Here is a 20,567-nt window from a genome sequence, read left to right as displayed (position 1 = left end):
CAGATGTCAGATGCAGTTTCTTTACTCAGAAAGTAGTAGGGGTGTGGAACGCCCTGCCTGCAACAGTAGTAGACTCGCCAAATTTAAAGGCATTTAAGTGGTCACTGGATAGACATATGGATGAAAATGGAATAGTGTAGGTCAGATAGGCTTCAGATGGTTTCACGGGTCGGCGCAACATCGAGGGCCGAAGGGCCCGTACTGCGCTGTAATGTTCTATGTTCTATGTTCTAAATATCTACCAGCCTAGACAACCTTTCCTCCCCTTCCCATGCTGTGTCCAGCTGGGTGTGGGATCCATCTGATATTCCACACTGAACGAACAGTGAGGCGAGCCTTAGCAGAATGCCCGCTGATTTCTGAAATTGGTGCCCTGATGGTGAGGTTTGGGCCTTATGCAGGTATGAATGAAGTTGAAAATTGCCCACGCGATGCCAGAGATGTACCACCAGATGGAGCTGTACCGGATGTCCGGTCTTCAAACTCAGAAGCAACCTGTGGCCACCTCGGCATCTGCCTAAGGTCAAGCAAGTTCCAAATTTTTTGTTTTCCTTGCAAACCCCCTCCTCCGAAGCCCAGCCCATGCCCTCTGCCAGATATCCTGCACTTTTCTGCCATTTACAACAAGAACTTGCCTAGCTAGGATTAAGATTCTGACCGCCTAATTCCGAACAAAATACTTTGAATTTGTTGGCGCATTTTTAAAACTGTGCTCACCCTGCAGCATGTGCACCTGGCCCGGACAGGAATTAGCACCAAGGGAAATTGAGGCAGGGTCAGGGAAACATTTCCTGTAGCAGCTGCAAAGACTCATGCGGGTTGAGTTTTCTTTATGTCTGACCTGTTGTGCTGTGTTAATTGCATTAATTGTACTGAAAGGTGGAGGCAGGTCAAGTCTACAGGGAAAAAAATAAGCCACACTTTGTTGGAGTGGGGGAGGGGAGGGAGGTTGCCGCCGGCACTAGTTACCAAGGGAATCTGGCCTTCAGGGATCCTCGCACCTCCATGCTAGTCAGACCCATGAGCACACAGGTATCCATAGACCCGCCGGATCCCCTGTCCCACAGGCTCTCCAAGTCCCCCGCACCCACAGCCCCACCAGATCCCACAAACCCACAGGCCCATCGGATCCCACTCACATCTCCATTACTAATAGACCCCCCCACCCCACCTCCCCCACTGTCCAACATGGCATCTGCCGTCTCTCCCCCATCCATCCGGGTCTGTGGCACGACTGAACCACCTGTTGTGGTGTAGGACATGGGGCATACATTGGAACATACATAGAAATCAGAAGCAGGAGGAGGCCATTAGGCCCTTTGAACCTGCCCAGCCATCATTATGATTATGGCTGATCCTCAAGTTCAATACCCTGAACCTGCTTTCCTCCCCTCTCTTCATCTCTTTAGCCCCAAGAGCTACATCTAATTCCTTCTTGAAATCACAATGATTTGGCCTCAACTACTTTCCATGGTAGCGAATTCCACAGCTTTATCTCTCTGTGAGGAAAGAAATTTCTCCTCACCTCCATCCTAATAGGTTTACCCTTAATCCTCAAACTATGACCCCTAATTCTGGACTCGCCTACCATCAGGAACATTGGGCGCGATTCTCCCAAAACGGGAGAAATCGTAAAGCTGGCGTCAAACCCGGGCGGGTTTGACGCCAGCGCGCCCCTTCCCGACCGGGAACCGATTCTGGTCCCCGGTCGGGGCTAGCAGCCCGACGCCGTAGGCTCCGGCATGACGGGCTTAACGAATATCGTTAAGCCCGCTTGCCGGAGTTAGCGCCGGCTGACGCGTCATATGACGTCAGCCGCGCATGCGCGAATTGGAAGACTCCAACCCGCGCATGCGCGGATGACGTCAGCGCGTATTTGCGCGAAACCCGCGCATGCGCGGGCCGGGTTGCCCCTCAGCCGCCCCGCAAATGGATACTGCGGGGCGGCGGAAGGAGAAAGAGTGCGCGGGCATCGGGCCCGCTGCCCGCGATCGGTGCCCACCGATCGCGGGCCCTTGGCACGGCCGTGGTACTGCCGTGCCAATCGGTGCCATGGTTATGAAAAGCGAGTTTGTGACGCCGTTTTTACGAACGGCCAGACCAGGTGTGTTTGCCGTTCGTAAAAACGGCATAAAGGGCTGGGACTTCGGCCCATCGAACAGCTGTGAATCGCTGCCGGCCGTAAAAAAACGGCGGCAGCGATTCGGGTCGGGAGTTGGGCGGGGGGTGGGGGAGAATAGCGGGAGGGTGGGAAAAATGTCGGGAAGGCCCTCCCGCTATTCTCCGACCCGTCGTGGGGGTCGGAGAATTTCGCCCATTCTTTCTTGATCTACCCTGTCTCATCCTGTTAGAATTTTATAAGTTTTTAGGAGATCCCCTCTCACTCTTCTGAACTCCAATGAATATAATTTTAACCAACTTAGTCTCTCCTCATATGACAGTCCTGCCATACCAGGAATCAGACTGTAAACCTTCGCTGGACTGCTTCCACAGCAAGAACATCAGGCGGGATTCTCCGACCCCCGATGGCGAAATCACGTTCGACAATCAGCCAGAGAATCCATTTTTACGCCGGAATTGGGGGAGGCGCCGTTTTCCCGATTCTCCACCCCCTCAAAAACAGTGTACTCCTCGAGTAAGCTGCCCATCGTCGGAACGGCCTCAGGATGTCACCTAAGGTCTTCCCCCGATGCTCCGCCCCGATGGGCCGACTTCCCGGCGGTGTCAGGCTGCACGTCCTCTCACTTTTCATAAACCTGGTGTGGCGGCTACGGACTGTGTCCAGCGGCGCTACAGTCGGAGAGGGGGGAGCCGCTCTGCTGGCATGGGGAGCTTTGGCGAGGGCTGGGGGGATTGGTGGGGGGGTTTGGGGGGTCCCAGGGTGGCGAGGGGGGTTACAGGGGCGAAGTCTTTGGCAGATCGGGGCCCCACACGGCCGGTGCCTTGTTGAACGGCGCGTACGCCGCCAGCATGCTCAAGCGCGGCCACGAACCCGGCAGTATCGGCGAGTAAAGCTGGGGGCTTTACGTGGCTTGGTGGCTATTCCCTCGCTGGTCACGGAATCGGTGAGGGTCCAGCGTTGATTTTGGCATCGTAAAACGACACTGTTCCCACGCCGGAGTCTGCACTTAGCCATGTGTGTTAATGGTGACTGTGGGTGATTCCTGATTCCTTTTTGTCATTTGTTTATGTGAACATGTGGGCTAATGCTTGTGGTTTGTTGGGAGGATGGGAACGTTGTTATTGATATGGGGATTGACATATTTGTTACTGATTATTGTTTATTGTTGATGGGTGTAAATTTGGGAGAAAATGTGAAAAAGGAGAATTAAAAATATTTTAAAAATAATAATAATCTGCCTTCCTATTTTTGCTACCAAAGTGGATAACCTCACATTTATCCACATTATACTGCATCAGCCATGCATATGCCCACTCACTCAGCCTGCCCAAATCCCGCTGAAGCATCTCGGCATCCTCCTCACAGCTCACCCTCTGACCCAGCTTTGTATCATCTGCAAAATTGGAGATAATTCATTTAGTTCCCTCATCCAAATCATTAATACAAAATGCGAACAGCTGGGACCCTAGCACAGATCCTTGTGGTACCCAAAGAGTCATCCAGACTTAAAATGTTAGCACCCTTTTCTCTCCACAGATGTTGCTGGACCTGCTGAGAATGTTGAGTATTTTCTGTTATTGTTTCAGATTCCAGAATCCGCGGTAATTTGCTTTTATCCCACTGGTTACTGCCTGTCAATTGGAACAAGACCCATTTATTTCAACCTTTTGCTTGCTGTCTGCTAATCAGCTTTCTATCTATCTCAAGACACTACCCTTAATCCCATACGCTTTAACTTTACATAGTAATCTGCTATGTGAGACCTTGTCAAATGCCTCCTGAAAATATGAATAAACCACATCCACCGGTTCTCCCTAGTCAACTCTACGAATTCCATCTTCAAAGTGTTGATTTATCAAGGATGATTTCCCCTTTCTAAATCCATGCTGACTTTGTCTGATTGTGCTGCCGCTTTCCAAATGCTGTGTTGTGATATTCTTGATGATGTACTACAGCAACTTGCCTACTACCAACATTAGGCTCACTGGCCTATAGTGGGACAATTCTGGGACAATCGCAGGCAAGCCAGTTGTTCATCCTGGATGGAGGTTGGGAAAGAGTCTTTGCAATCTGAGAATACAGAATTACACATGGACATATGTAAGAAAGAGGTACGCTGGACACACAGATTACAACATACAAGATAACAGAACCTAGACTTCAGACAGTCAGTTCCCAGTTAAGTCATCTGTTCCCAGTAAATCGTAACTGGACACAGCCAGTATCGGAGCGGAAAATCGAGCAGTACCTGATTTCTGGTTGGATTTCCCAGTTGTTCTGCTTCCTCCCGATGCACACTGGTTATTCCAGTTGGAGACTGGTTAGTCAGAGCTACAGTTTTCCGTTTGTTTCAACTGATTTTTCCCTCTGGGACAATAATAATAGGGGCAGCAGGGTAGCATGGTGGTTAGCATAAATGCTTCACAGCTCCAGGGTCCCAGGTTCGATTCCCGGCTGGGTCACTGTCTGTGTGGAGTCTGTACGTCCTCCCCCTGTGTGCGTGGGTTTCCTCCGGGTGCTCCGGTTTCCTCCCACAGTCCAAAGATGTGCGGGTTAGGTGGATTGGCCATGCTAAATTGCCCGTAGTGTCCTAATAAAAGTAAGGTTAAGGGGGGGTTGTTGGGTTACGGGTATAGGGTGGATACGTGGGTTTGAGTAGGGTGATCATGGCTCGGCACAACATTGAGGGCCGAAGGGCCTGTTCTGTGCTGTACTGCTCTATGTTCTATGTTCTATGTGTAATTTAAATGTAGTAAAACATTCCTGGGCATAGATACGGTAGTAATCAGAGCTAGCGAAGGAGGCATTAAGTCAGATTATCAAAATCCTGGCCAAAGAAGTCGCTTTTTAAAAAGTGTCCCGAATTAGGACAGGTGGGAAGCCTCAGGGAAGGAATTCCAGAGCTTAGAGTTTAAGTGAATGAAGGTAGAGCTGCCAACAGTGGGGTAAAGGAAGTCGGGAGGACACCGAAGAGGAATGCACAGCTCTCGGGGAGTTGCAGGGACTGAGAACATAATGGAGTTGGGGAGGATGGAGGTCATGGAAGACATTGACCATGAGGATTTATTGGCTGCTCCCCATTAGGTACATTTGAGAAATATGGGCGGCACGGAAGCACAGTGGTTAGCACTGTTGCTTCTCAGCTCCAGGGCCCCAGGTTCAATTCCCAGCTTGGATCACTGTCTGTGCGGAGTCTGCACGTTCTCCCCGTGTCTCTGTGGGTTTCCTCCGGGTGCTCCTGTTTCCTCCCACAGGTCCCAAAAGACGTGCTGTTAGGTGAATTGGACATTCTGAATTCTCCCTCTGTGTACCTGAACAGTCACCAGAGTGTGGAGACTGGGGGATTTTCACAGTAACATCATTGCAGTGTTAATGTAAGCCTAGTAGTGACAATAATAAAGATTATTATTATTATATCTTAAGTCCTGCTGCCCTGAATAGAATTTTGAATTTTGGCCTCTGGCACCTCTCTCAGCTCAACGCTATTGTCTAGTCTTTGCATGCCTCACGACAGCAGCCATATTAAGAATCTCCCTTATCTAAATTCATAATTCTACATTATTCTGCATCTTAAAAAAAATCTCACTTTACCTTCAATAAATGCATTCCCACCAATCTCCTTGTAAGCACTGCCTTCTACAAATTGAGTCCTTTCCCATCTTTATTTCAATTTATTCCATTCTGATTCCAAGGCTGACACTTCAGTGCAGAACTGAAGGAATGCTGCAGTGCCATAGGTGTCATGTTTGGGATGAGGTGTCAAACCTTCGATCCTTCATGTCTTTATAGTCCGGGAAGATGTACACAAGCCGAAAAAACAAACAATGGCGACAGTCTGCTGCTGCTGTCTTCTTTATATTCAAGAGAGGGTGGCGACTTTTCACAATTGGTTTGAAGGAAGTGGATTAAACCTTTCTCACTAATGAACTGTTGTGCAGTTTTGTGCAACTTCATAGTCCGGCTTCATAGAATTCATAGAATTTACAGTGCAGAAGGAGACCATTCAGCCCATTGAGTCTGCACCGGCTCTTGGAAAGAGCACCCTACCCAAGGTGAACACCTCCACCCTAACCCCATAACCCCGTAACCCCACCCAACACTAAGGGCAATTTTTGGACACTAAGGGCAATTTATCATGGCCAATCCACCTAACCTGCACATCTTTGGACTGTGGGAGGAAACCGGAGCACCCGGAGGAAACCCACGCACACACGGGAAGGATGTGCAGACTCCGCACAGACAGTGACCCAAGCCGGAATCGAACCTGGGACCCTGGAGCTGTGAAGCGATTGTGCTATCCACAATGCTACCGTGCTGCCCTTCAAGTGGAATTGTGTGTGCAATTGAAGGCCATCTTCAGTTCGCTCCTCGCCAGGTTTGAAGGGGATTTCTCTAACCAGTGGAAATACATGTATCTTGAATCTAGGCAAATATCAGGTCAAGTTTGGTTAATAACCCCAATACATAACCATAGATCACGTTAGGGCTATTCTCCCTAAGTGGTTTTAAATTATGTTGTCACCGCTCTGCCCTCCCGTGGTAAAAATCAAAGAACAGGGGACTTCTCTTGGTGTGCTGGTCAACATTTATCCCTCAACCAAAACCTAAAACAGATGATCTGGTCATTTATTTCATTGCTGTTTGTGAGAGCTTGCGGCGCTCAAATTCCATTCGAACGCAGGAATCAGGAGCAGAAGGAGGCAATTCAGCCCTTCGGGCCTGCTCAGCCATTCAATCAGATCATGGCTGATCTCTTCCTGGTCTCAACGCCACCTCCCTGCCTCTTCCCCATATCCCTTTGACCATTTTTTTAAAAAAAGCAGAAATATAATTATCTCCCTCTTGAAATTATTTAATGAATCGGACTCCACCGCACTATGGGGCAGCGAGTTCCAAAAATTCACCACCCTCTGCGAGAAGTAGTGCCTCCTCGTCACAGTTTTAAATCTACCGCCTCTCAACCTATATCTGTGGCCTCTTGTTCTGATTATTTCCCATCGTGTTTCCTGACTGTACAACAGTAGCTTCACTTCAAAACTACTTAATTGGCTGTAAAGCACTTCAGGGCATCCTGGGGTCATGAGAGGCGCTATATAAATGCAAGCGCGTTCTTGTTTAACACTAATTCACCATGAGCAAAGCCAAGAGACAGTCACTGGCATATTGTAAGTCAGTTCTTTATATTTCATACTCGATCATCAATTATAATCAGCGCATTTCGAACAGAGAGAGCGAGACATATATATAACTGTCCGACATTTGTAATGATCTTACTTAAATACGGGTACACTCTGAGGGGTTATACAAATGTGTTCACACTGATTTAATGTATGGGTTCCACCTGATTGACATATTTTAACAAGAAGAAAGATTTGATAACCTTTGCTAATTCTCTGTGCCTCATTCCGTAAAAGTAAGGGGCCAATGCCTTTGGTGCCATCATGATTATATTAGACATTGTCCGAGTTATGAAAATGGCCATCTCGAACTTCACCGTGCCGCAATTGTATAGAATCCTTTCCACCACCATAAGTAGCATTGAACAGCAATAAAAGGCAAAGACAACAAAGTGCATCAAGAAGGTGAGCCTTGCTCTGGAGGAAAAGCCGCTCCAGATCCCAGAGTTTCTCGTCTTCCAGTACAGCATGAAATAACAGGTCAGCAGCAAGCACACACATGACAACAGCAGGGCAATGAGCAAGCCATAAAAGAGTTGGGTGAGGATTGCACCGTGGGGGACTATCAGGAAAATGTAGTCTACCTCGCAGAATGTTAGCCTGCAAAATGGAGACTGTTGGGTTATTAGCATTACTGAGGTAATCATGAACTGCGGAAAAGCAACCACAATCCATATCAAGATGACCAGCCTGACAGCCCTGGAGGGAGGAAACAGTGTGATATAATGCAGAGGCCAGTTAATAGCCAAGTAAGTATCTATCACCATGGTTGTGATCGTCATTAACCCACAGCAGCTCGTGGTCGTTAGAGTAAAAAGCAACAATTCACACACCAGTTTGGGGGAGCTCAGCTGGGTAATGTTACAAAGCTGGATGCAGAAATTTATCACCAAGTAAATGAAGTCGCTGATCAAGGTGTTGCTGAGCAGAAGGTATCTGGATTCTTCACAGAGGCTGCTGCTGGTAAAAATGGCGAGCAGAATCAGCGGACTGGCTATCAAAGATGCAAGGAAGCAGATTGCTCCAGGGATGATGATAAGCCTGGTTCGGCTCTCCATCAAAGCATGAATCCATTGCAAGTACGCTTCAGCAATCATGCCGCCGGCGTATGTGGAGTTTGGGAGCTCTGCTGATGAGCTGTTGGTGTGGAAATAAAGTACACACTCGGCGTCAAGTAGAATCATCCTGATCGAAGAGTCCAACTACCTTCTTTATCCTTGAGAAAAAGGGAAAGTGACCCTAAATAATCAGAATCTCGTCTTTTCTCTCCCAAATTTCATTAAATTCCAATATTTGCCTGAGACAGACCTCCAAACCGTATTGCAGGCATATCCCATGGAAAACAGTCATTCACAGTTCAAACGTCTTAATGACAGAAGAAAGAAACTGCACAGTGTACCTTTCCGTATAACTGCACTCAAAATCCAGATTGTCAAAATCCTGCACAAACTTTCACTCTGAATGTAGCAGCAGGGTAGCCCCATAACTTGTCCAAACTCATTGAGCTCCAGAACATTCCTCTCTGCCTCTCCCTGAAACCTCAGTGCAAATGGCCCTCCACAAATCATTGCAGTTGATATTTTTTGCCGCCGCGTACATGGGAGTGAACAGATGGCCTAGTCGCACAAAGGCAAACAAGTAAACTGTTGTTAATGCACGCATTCCATTTTCCCTAATGCTTTCCTAACAGCAACCAGCGACCTGTTTGTTTGACAAAAGCATTTATTTATTACCTGCTAATTTAGCTGATGACTTATTTTTCTGAGAATGTCTAAAAATATCTTTTTAAATTCTCGAGCAATGATGTCTTGTTTTTTCCATACTTAAAGTGATCAACCAATGGAAGACTTGGGTTCTTGCGAGTCCAGTTGGAGACACAAACCTCACTGCAATGAAAGGCCAATCAAAGCCTAGCGATTACCAGAAGCAATATCAATCAGCAAGTGCCTTCCAATGACATTCTCCTTTTCACTAATTTGCCGAAAGTGCTTCACAATCCTATGTGTTCACTTTCGTCAAAATAATGACCTGTGGAATGTCATCCAGATGTGTTGAGTTTTCCCTTTGTCCTTACTCTCCAGTATTCTGCTCCACGGTCACTGATGAAGTATGGTCTGAATTTCCTCATGCTGCTACTACTCCATCGTTCTATCTTTACCAGAATCCCCCTGGTTTCCAGCAAAGTTACAGCGATGGACCTAGAACAGCTCTGAGCGAATACTTCAGGACGATAATCTAAAAGTCCCAGCTTGTCATGCATTGTACAGATGTGGTGCACTGTCCCTGAAGCAACTTACACGGCCAGCTCTGCTCTCAACATCTTCATCACAGTAAGTCAAGGTTCTCTCATTTTTAAAAAATAAATTTAGAGTGCCCAATTCATTTTTTCCAATTAAGGCGCAATTTAGCGTGGCCAATCCGCCTACCCTGCACATCTTTGGGTTGTGGGGGCGAAACCCACACAAACACGGGGAGAATGTGCAAACGCCATACGGATAGTGACCCGGGGCCGGGATCGAAACTGGAACCTCAGCTTCGTGAGGCAGCAGTGCTAACCACTGCGCCTCCATGTTGCCCTTCGGTTCTCTCACAGAGCAACAAGAAAGCTCTGGTTTTACTGTACCAAAAGATTACTGTGACGAGAACTGGCCTGAGGGCTGTATTTTAAATCCGGGGTCAGGATCCTGACGATTCCCAATCCCACCCAACATCAGCATCAGTGCCAAGATGATATTTTGAAATTTAAAAACATCATTGGTCCAGAGGTGAGAATGGCAGCCTATCAGTAGCACCAGGAGTGGGCTAAAGTAGAGGTGGGGGGGCGACATATGAGACCAAAGACCTTTGGAAAGATGAGCAGCAGCCATGAGTGGACTTGCCATTCATACAGGACATGTCACAGGTGGGGGTCAATTTGGCTGGTGTGTCAGGGACAGAAATCCATGGGTAATGCCAAGGTTTTCCAATGCCTCTCATGAGGTATAATGAGATGGCATTGTGAACCAGAGCACAAATGTCTGAGGTGAACTGCCTGGATACATGCAGCCTCCAATGGCGCTGGCTTTCTGACATTTGAAGGTAGCCGACTCGTGGATGGTGTTGTGTTCTGGGTTAGTTTGGTGTCTGCCTCATTGATGAGATCTTAAGACTAGTGTGTTTTAACATGAACCGTTTATTGATTGTCTTTAACCATGTACAGATCCCAGCTACTGCCATGCATGGAGCTGCTCCCCCAATCCAGACTTCTTCTCGATTGTTCTCTCAGCCTATTACCATGCAACTCTATACATCATACAATGGGTGGCGCTAGTCTCCAGCCTCATGTTAACCCTTGCTCTGCCAAGCAGATTTACATTACAATGGCATACAGGCACACATAGTGTCCCACTTTCTTCTTAAAAGGAAACCTTTTCTCCCAACCGAGTATGACCATACAATCTTTATTTGCAAACCCTTCCCCCCCACCTCAAGTCTCTGACCTTATAAATTCAGATGGCCTTGCAGCTTGACATTCTTCCACATCTCAGTCTGTCACATTTGGAAGAATGGTAGTAGTACTTACTCTGTGTTTCTTGTACTTAGCTCTCTCCGTTTGATTCACGTTTTGTGCCCCTTTGAATTACATCTCTCTTTAGTAACAACGTGTCTGCTTTTTCTGGCCCCTGTGGGTTTGTCCAGTTCCTCAGGAACAGCTTGGTATGGCAACTGCTTGGCCCAAGATCGCAAGAAACTGCAGAGTGTGGTGAACTCACCCCAACGCATCACACAAGCTTGCCATCCTCCTATTGATTCTGTGTACACCTCCCACTGCCTCAGGAAGGCAGACAGCATTGTCAGAGACACCCCCCCCCCCTCCCACCCAGGCTTTGCCCTCTTCCAGACCCTTCCATCAGGCAGAAGATACAGAAGTCTGAAGACCCACACATGCAGACATACTAGACTCCTCAACGACTCTCCCTCGGTCTGATATGTTCCCTGTAAGAACATTATTCAGGGCGGCCTTTGCTGCTCTTGCTCATGTATTGCTTATTTGGCCCCTTGTTCCGCACTGTAACCACTGTTTGATGATATACCATTTGTCAATGTACTCTGTCGATTATTCTTTTGTCTACAGTGCACATACGGTGTACGTTCCCTTGGCTGCAAAAAAATACTTTTCACTGTACTTCAGTACATGTGACAATAAATATCAATCAATCAATCCTTCCGAAAGGAATGTGCATTGCGTTCATTCCTGGAGCGGACTTGAAATTTCTTTCTCCGTGCCGTCTGCCATGTTCTTGTGACTCTGACGTTTCACAAACGGAACCTTAATTTCCACCAGACCAGAGCATTATACAGCCTCACCAGTATCTTGTTATGCTCTTGGCGTAGCATAAGCGGCTTCCTTGATGTTCACTCTGACAAAGGAAGGTTCAGACGTGGAGATAACTTCAACACGTTTATTAAACTATTAACAATTCTCTTACTCGGGTTTGCCACTACTGTTAATCCTTCTATAGCTACTCAGACTGACGAACCAGTCTGCTACAATCCACGTGGTGGGAGTGATATTGAATCAACCCTGTGTCTGTACTCACTGAGTGTCTCCACTGGAGCTGTATCCTTTATATATGCGTTTGTGTGATGCCGCCCTGTGGTAGTGTCATCTCTGTGTGTATCATGAATGCCCATTTGTCATGCCCTATCTTACTGACCTATTGGTTGAGTGTCTGTGTGTCATGTCTCTGGTGCTCCCTCTAGTGTCTAGCTAGTCTACGTGTACTTACATTAACCCCTTGTGTATCTACAGTGGTGCATATCACCACACACCCCCTTTTTTCGTGTTACATATTTTCTGTACACGGAGAGAAAATTGAACAAAAAAAAAGGTAGATAAGCGATGCTCTGTACAAGTTATGAGAGCAGTCATTAAGCAATAAGTCCAACTCATATGTATGAGCCCAAAACCCATCACTTATCATGGTCGAATGTCTTTCTTGATGGGTTGGTGAGTTGGTGATTTTGATGGTGGCATGTCCTTGTGAACGCCATCAGTGTCCCTGTGCATCAGGAACCAAGAAGTGGTCAAATCACTTCGTTGTCTGATTGGGAGTCTTTTTTTTCGGATGCTTCTGATTGCGATGTTGGATGGCATCTGTCCTGAACGCCAAGTTGCCTGTTGGTAGTGCAGCACACGTGAATTGGGAAGATTGGCATCATCCTACCATGGTATGTACTGAGCTGGGCAGTAACAGTGTCCCTCATGGGCAGAGTTGTACCATGTCGTACCAGTCGTAGTTCCATTGGTGTAGTCTTTGTCGTGCTTGCTGTTGACGATGTTGTCTTTGGTACGCGTTGTGTCGTTGTCTGAGATATGGTTTTCATAGGTTGTGATGTTGTGTTCGCTGCGCTCAAGGACCACACTTTGTGGATAAAACGAGTCCATCACACAGTTACTCGTGTCAGTGTGCTTTGTGGCATCTGCTGTCACCTTGAGCGTGCCGTCACTGAGTTCGCGGCGCTCCCCGTCTGGAGTCATGTCCGGCTTACTTGAATCAGCTTTGGCTTTTGGTTGCTCCCCATCTGGAGTCTGGTCTGTTTCACCTGAGTCAGTGTTGGTTTGTCGATGCTCACCGTCTGGAGTCTGGTCTGTTTCACCTGAGTCAGTGTTGGTTTGTCGATGCTCCCGTCTGGAGTCTGGTCTGTTTCACCTGAGTCAGTGTTGGTTTGTCGATGCTCCCGTCTGGAATCATATCAGATTCACTGGAGTCGGCTGAGATTTCTTGATGCTCCATGTCTGGAGTCAAAACATTCAGGAATGTATTTGCTTGTGGAGAGGCTCGAGCAAATGAGGTTTGAAGTAACGTGGTGTCATCGGAGTCACCAGTGGTCTCACTGTCATCGTCGAGTGCCTCTGTACACACTAGCTGAGGTCTGTCACATTGCACATCTTGTATGAGAAGTGGGATGCTGTCGTCGCTTGTCTCACATACAGTGGATAGAGCCTCAGTAGCTTCTTATTGTTCACTTGGGCTGGGTAGACTGTCAGAGTCTTCTTCTGGTGGCTCAAACAATGTGGGTGGACTGTCATAGTCGCTTTGTTGTTCACTGGAGCGTGGCAGACTTGCCTCGCCTGCTGCTGGTTGCTCAGAGGAGGTTGCTAGACCCTCATGGTCATGTTCAGGCAAGGACTGCGCTTTGGAGTCTTGCATTGCTTCTATTGTGGAGGCTGTCCAAGAGCTCGCTGTGGAGGCTTGTGTCACTCGAGTCACTTCTTGTTCATGCAAGAACTGCGGTGTGGAGTCTTGCGTGTCTTCTATCGTGGAGTCTTTCATCGCTTTCTGTGCAGAGGCTGGGACCCTTTGTAGTGCGCGGACCTCTCTCTGTCTGGCAGCAGACCGCTCTCTGTGTGGCAGCAGACCTCTCTCTGTGTGGCAGCAGACCGCTCTCTGTGGGCTTGTACCGCTCTCTCGGTGTCAAGCCGCAGCATAATCCTGCACTCATGAGTCGGGATGCCATATGTGCTGGGCTGAATGAAATCTGCCTCATTACACATCACCAAATCCAGAATTGTCTGTTCCCTAGTGGGTTCTACCACAAGCTGCTCCAGTAAACCCTTCTCTTAGGCATTCCACAAATTTATTTTCTTGGGATCCGCAACCAACCTGATTTTCCCAGTCCACTTGCATATTGAAGTCTCCCATGATTATTGTAAATTACCTTTCTTATATGCCTTTTTAATCTACTGATTTATTTTCTGCCCCACATCCTGACTACTGCTCTGATGACTCCCATCAGAGTCTTTTTTTCCTTTGCGATCCCTCAACTCTACCCACAGAGATTCTATGCCTTCTGATTGTATATCACTCCTTGCTATCAATTTAGTTTCATTCTTTACTAACAAAGCAACCCCATACCCTCTGCACATCTGTCTGTCCTTTCGATAGGACACATATCCTTGGATATTTAGATCCCATCACTGATCCCCTTGCAGCTACATCTCTGTGATGCCCACAATATTGTAACCGCCAACTTTAATGTGCGCAACAAACTCATTTGCCCTGTTTTATATACTGCACGCATGTAGGTACAACACCCTCAGTCCTGCATTGACTGCTCCATTCGCATAACTGTCCTCTTATGACTTCTGGTGACAGGATGTCCATGCAAGCAACCACAGAGACTGGATCACCCCAATGGAGACGGAGATGGTAAGAGTCATGACCACCCAGAGGGCGCTGAACGGGCACAGGAAAGGTGGCTCTTCTCCTGGAAGTTGGAATTTGGCACTTTTAGCTCCAAAATAGGCCACTAATTTGGCCTGGAAAGAAAGGACAGGGCGACGACAGGTATGCAGAGTGAGATGGAGCTGGCTGTACCCAAACAGGCCGAGTCACTGAGGTATATTCCGGACTATCCCCAATAAGCCTACTCGTGACAATAAGCGATTTTCATTTTCATTTCATTTTCATTTCATTTCAAGCGTGTGGTTGGATCTCCTAATGCAGGAGCTCCTAAAGCACAGAGACTTCATCAAGCTGGAGATGATGGTAATGGCGAAGGTGGTGGTCGAGGACACCCTAGCCCCCTTCAAGGTGGTGCTGGAAAAGATGGAACACCGGCTGGAGGCCCAGCAGGAAACTATCAGGGAGCTAGAGAAGGCAGCAAGCGACCACAGAGACTGGATCACCCCAATGGAGACGGAGGTGGTAAGAGCCATGGCGACCCAGAGGATACTGAAAAGGAAGGTCGAGGACCAGAAGAGCCAGTCGCAATGCCAGAATCTCTGCATTGTCGCCCTACTGGAGGGCATTGAAGGCAGGGGCCCCACAGAGTATGTGACCCATATGCTGGGGAAACTGGTCAGGGGCAGAACCTCCCCAAGCCCCGAGCCCACAGGTCACTTCGGCCGAGGCCCAAAACAGGGAGCAGCCCCAGGCCATCATTGCGACGCTGCATTGGTGCCAGGACAGGGAGAAGATCCTGAATTGGGAAAGGCACACAGAGTCCTGTAAGTGGGAGGCACACTCAATCTGTGTGTGCCAAGACATTGAGGCAGACCTGGCAAGCACGGGCAGAATTCAATACGGCAAAAGCGGCCCGATACAAAAACAAAGGGCTGGATTTTACACAGGCCCACAGCAAAATCACGTTCGGCGCGAGAGCGGAGAACCCACTTTCATGCCAAAATCGGGCCCAGCGACAGTCCGATGATTCTCTGGGACCCAAGAATCAATCTGATTGCGTAGTACGCCGCACGGCTGGGGGCCCATTGAGAAAGGCCAGCCCAGCGATCCTCCGCTCCCGACCGGCTGAGTTCCCGACGGCGTGGAACTAACCACTTATTGCTGGTCAGGATGCTGGCGTGGCAGCTGCGGACTGGTGTGCGACGGGTGGATCAGGAACCCGGGCGGGGGGGGGGGGGGCCTTATAATAATAATAATAATAATAATCGCTTATTGTCACGAGTAGGCTTCAATGAAGTTACTGTGAAAAGTCCCTAGTCGCCACATTCCGGCGCCTGTCCGGGGAGGCTGGTACGGGAATCGAACCGTGCTGCTGGCCTGCTTGGTCTGCTTTAAAAGCCAGTGATTTAGCCTGGTGAGCTAAACCAGCCAATAGGCGGCCGGGGGTTAGATCCGCAAGGTTGGATGCTCGGGTGCGCATCCAATCGGTGGGGGGGGGGGGGGGGGGGGGGGGGCTAATTTTTGTGTCTGGCTCCGGGGTCCGAGTCCGCCATGGAGCTCGGCGCGGACTCTGAACTGGAAGTGCGGGGCCCGTATCCGCAGCTAAAGCTGTGTGAATTGCTCCGGGTCCTTGCTAGTCCCCTGTAGGGCATTGAATTAGCTGATCTTGTTTCCAGGAATCTCTGGAGTGAAACTCCAGTGTTTTTACGTCAGCGTGAGGGCATAGTCCCATTTTGGGAGAATCCAGCCCAAGGAGCAGTTTCGGATGCTGCACCCGACCAAGCTCTGGGTAACCTTCCAGGGGAAGGAACATTACTTCACCGCACATTGCTGACAAAGCTGACAAATTTATGCGCAGGCATGGGCTGGGGAGGCAGCAGTAAAAGCGCTGAATACAAACTTCTTTAAAAAGAAAGGACAATTGGGTGGGATAGAACTGCCTCGCTTTCGGTCTGCTAGGAGTCCCAGGAAGGAGGGGGTGAGAGGGGTAAAGTTGCAGGAACGGGTGGGGAGAAGGAGGAGGAGGGGAGAAGGGGGGCAGGTAGGGGAAGGTAAAGATTGCTCCAGGGGGGAGGATTGCATCACACTAGCGAGTAAGCTAGCACAAGTAAGTATGGGAGAAGGGGGGTGGCGTGACACAGCTCCTGGAGAGAGTGCCTAGCAGAAGGGCATGGGCGAGAAAACCCAATGAAGGGAGGAAGCGGGGAAAGATGGCGGGGGGCATCATTGTGGGTGGAATGGGAAAATGTCGACAGTGGTTGATAATGGCTCTCCAAACTTTCCTGGCCGGCCCACGACATTGCCCACTGGCATTGGAGCTTAAACATCCCGCCCAGAGTCACCATGATTTAGAAACAGGAGTCAGTGAGTAATTTACGTGAGCTGGTCCTGCAGCATTAATTTGCCTGCAATAAAAAATCCATCACTCAGAGATGTTTACTCAGGTACTCTGGTGCATGAAGCATGTCTGCATTAGTTACTTACAGTCCACGCAACTGAGATAAGCCATCCACCACGCCATCTGTGCACCTAATTCCTTGGTCGATGAGCACCAGCAGCATCATTTTGGTCCTCAATTATTACCTCAAAAGCTTTATAATCTTTTTATGCAACTTGTACTCATAATTTAACTCTTTAATCTGCAGTATAATTCTATATGTAAGAGGTCTCGTGGCATAGTGGGCAACCTCCCTGCCTCTGAGCCAGAAGCTCTGAGTTCAAGTTCTACCCCAGGACTTAATGGCCAAGGGAAGGGCATTCGTAACGCAGCCAAACAGGTTCAGTGTCGATCTACAAACCATTCTAAACCCTGGCTGTCTGGGAAGATCATGCTAATGCAGGTCCAAAGTCTTCATTTCATCAGTGTCTTAGCCGGGGCCACCCCAGTCACCGTGTGCGGGGTGGTTCTGTAGTAAAACAGGAACCAGCAACCTGGTGTCCATCGACACCGAAGACTGTTTTCAGAACCCGCATTTGAACATCTGGCCTGCCTTTATGCTAGTCCATTCAAAGCCGGGTGGTACGGGGTGGTTCGAATGTGTCGTACCCCGATAGCCTTCAGAAACTCAGACAATTCTTCACTCATAAAAGGTGTGCCATTGTCCATGACTAACACCTGGGGTATGCCATGGGTAAAAAAAGACAAACGCAGCTTCTCAATTGTTGCCCTGGAGGTGGCTGCCCCCATCTTGTGCACCTCCAGCCATCAATTAGGAGGAGAAACATCAACCCTTCAAATGGTCCAGCAAAATCGGAGTGCAACCATATCCATGGCCGCCTTGGCCATCCCCAAGGGTGGAGCAATGCGGCCAGGTGCTTCTGGTGCTCCTCACAGATGGTACATTTTTGGGCCAATCGTTCAATGTTAGCATCCAGGCCCGGCCACCAAACATAGCTGCGTGCTAACATTTTCGTTTTGACACCCCTGGGTGTCCATTGTGGAGGTCTTGCAAGATCAAACTATGTCCTTTTTCCATGGCGATGACATGCATACCCCAAAGCAGGACACCATCCTCCACACTAAATTTGGATATCTTGGATGAGAAACTCGTAATTCACCTGGGAGCTGTCGATGCAGTCCACCATACAACACGAGATGCCGAACCTTGGAAAGAACCGGGTCCGTTTGGGTCCACTCCCAGATCCTGGACTCAGTGACTGGCAACATGTCCATAAAGCTAAAGGTGGTGACACAATCATCGGTCCTGGGAGGAGATGGGGGATAGTCAACAAGGGTAGACGGCCTGCACAATATGAGTGCCTGACCTATGTTCGAACGAGTATTCATAGGCGGCCAGCAAAAGGGCCCACCGCTGGATTCTCGCAGATGTGATAGGTGGGATGGCCCAGTCCTCCTTGAACAAACTGAGCAATGGTTTATGGTTGAAGATGATGGTGAAAAGGCAGCTGTACGCGTATTGATGAAATTTCTTTACTGCGCAAACAACCACCAGGCCCTCCTTTTCTACCTGTGTGTATTTGTGTTCGGCTACAGCCAGTGTCCAAGAGGATAAAGCAATCGGTCGATCCCTGCCGCTGCCATCCTATGATCGATAACGTCCCCAATTCCGTACAACGGCGCATCGTACGTGACGATGAGAGGTTTGGCGGGATCATCGTGAGTCAACAATCCGGAAGACGAAAGCTGTTTCTTCACCTATTTGAAAGCCGCTTCCTGCGGTCGACACCACACCCACATTTTTCTTCAAAAGTAAATGCAGGAGGCCACAAACATCACGGATACATGTTGAATTTTCCATAATAGTTTACTAACCATAAAAACGGCCGAAGCCCCATGGCATTCGCAGGGGCAATGGCCCGCTGAATGTTGCGCATCTTCTCTGCGACCTGAGGTAAGCCCTCGAGGTCCACCCGATAGCCCAAGTACACCACCTCGTTTACATGAAAAACACATGTGGCTGACTACAGGCAGACACCAGACTCCGGAAAATGTTGGAGAACGTCCACTAGGTTGTCCAGTTCAGTTTCTCCAGTGACCAACACATCGTCTAATTATACCACTACACGCGTGAATCCATGCAGGATGTTCTCCATCACACATTAGAATATAACACATAACACAGGCCGGCGACATGCTGAAGGACAACCTGGTGTATACTGTGGTGTATATTAATCGATTAATCGTCACGTAACGGTGGGAGGCCGAGTCCAATTGGAGTTGCAAATATGCATGACTCGTATCAAGTTTGGTTTATGAAAGTCCACCCACTAATTTAGCATAAAGGACCTCAATGCAGGACAATGGGTAATGGTCCAAACGTGAAGCCATATTCACCGTCAGTTTATAATCCCCGCACAGGCGGTACAGTGGCGCAGCGGTTAGCATTGCTGCCTCATGGTGCTGAGGACCCGGGTTCAATCCCGGCTCTGGGTCACTGTCCATGTGGAATTTGCACGTTCTCCCCAAGTCTGCGTGGGTCTCACCCCCACAACCCAAAGATGTGCAGGGTAGGTGGAGTGGCCACACTAAATTGCCCCTTAATTGGAAAAAAAAATTGGTTACTCTAATTTTTTTTTAAACAGTTTATAATCCCTGCACAACTGGACCGTCTTGTCCAACTTCAATACTGCAACCACCAGGGCTGACCAATCTGCAAAATGAAAGGGTCGGATGACCCCTAATTCTTCAAGCTGGCTGAGCTGGGTCTCTATTTTGCCAGAAATGCCTAAGGACTGGGTGGGCCCCAAAATATCTCAGCTGCACAGCTGCGCAACATGGATTTTGGCCACAGCACCCTTAATTTTCCTCAATCCAGGCTGAAAGACTTCAGGGTACTTTCCCAGTACTTCGCTCAGGTCCCCGGATTCCATTTGAAAGATGTCTGACCAATCAAGGTGTATGCGGCTCAACCAACCACAGCCTAACAAGCTGGAACCATGTCCCTTCACTACAATTAGCAGGAGGCGTACCGACTGCCGTCCATAAACCACCCTGGGGCCACGGTGGCCCCGGATTGTCCAGTGGCTCACTGGTACAAGTGGCCAATCAAGCCTCAGTGTCCCTCAAATCCAAATGTTACACTTCTTTATTAATGGAGTTGAAAGTCTGCCTCCCCACAACAGATACTGCAGCTCCATATCCAATAGGTGTCCATTCACTTGCACAGCAATTCTGATGGCCACAGCCCGAGGTCTCGCCACACAATTGAGCTGTATGCAATCCTCCTCTCCCGGGGCGTGGGGACCACTGACTGATCCGTGGCTTGCTCTCACGTCGGGGCTTACGACATGTCACACAACGGCCTGGTTCTCCATCTGCAGATTCTGGATAGCCCATCGGGACTACTCAGTTCTTGATCAAAGAACTGGGCCTGTAAGGCGCTCTGCCCAGGGCGGGGTACCGCTTTTACCGGGGATGGGGGGAGGGGGGGGGAATCATCAGGAGGGGTGCTCCCCAAGGCATTTCCTGGATTTCCTGCACCCCTTGTTCGACGTGATAGTGAAATTCTCACAGCTTGCTGCAGATTTAAGGACATTTTGGCCAACAATTTATTTTGAGTGGCCACCTTATTGATGCTGTCGCGCAGTATTTCCCACAGGGACATACCATATTTGTGGTATACGGCTATCTTGCGTAAT

The 20,567-nt window shown here is 48.8% G+C and overlaps 1 protein-coding gene across 1 annotated transcript; it reads right to left on the bottom strand.

Annotated features, from left to right (window-relative positions):
- Positions 1 to 7,445: 7,445 nt before the first annotated feature.
- Positions 7,446 to 8,483, bottom strand: LOC119975610 (probable G-protein coupled receptor 148). Its single transcript, XM_038815399.1, has one exon. The coding sequence runs from the start codon at positions 8,481 to 8,483 to the stop codon at positions 7,446 to 7,448; it is 1,038 nt and encodes a 345-aa protein (XP_038671327.1).
- Positions 8,484 to 20,567: the final 12,084 nt, after the last annotated feature.

This window comes from Scyliorhinus canicula, chromosome 13, assembly GCF_902713615.1.
Source record: "Scyliorhinus canicula chromosome 13, sScyCan1.1, whole genome shotgun sequence".
Taxonomy (NCBI): domain Eukaryota; kingdom Metazoa; phylum Chordata; class Chondrichthyes; order Carcharhiniformes; family Scyliorhinidae; genus Scyliorhinus; species Scyliorhinus canicula.
This window is presented reverse-complemented; position numbering and strand designations above follow the sequence as displayed.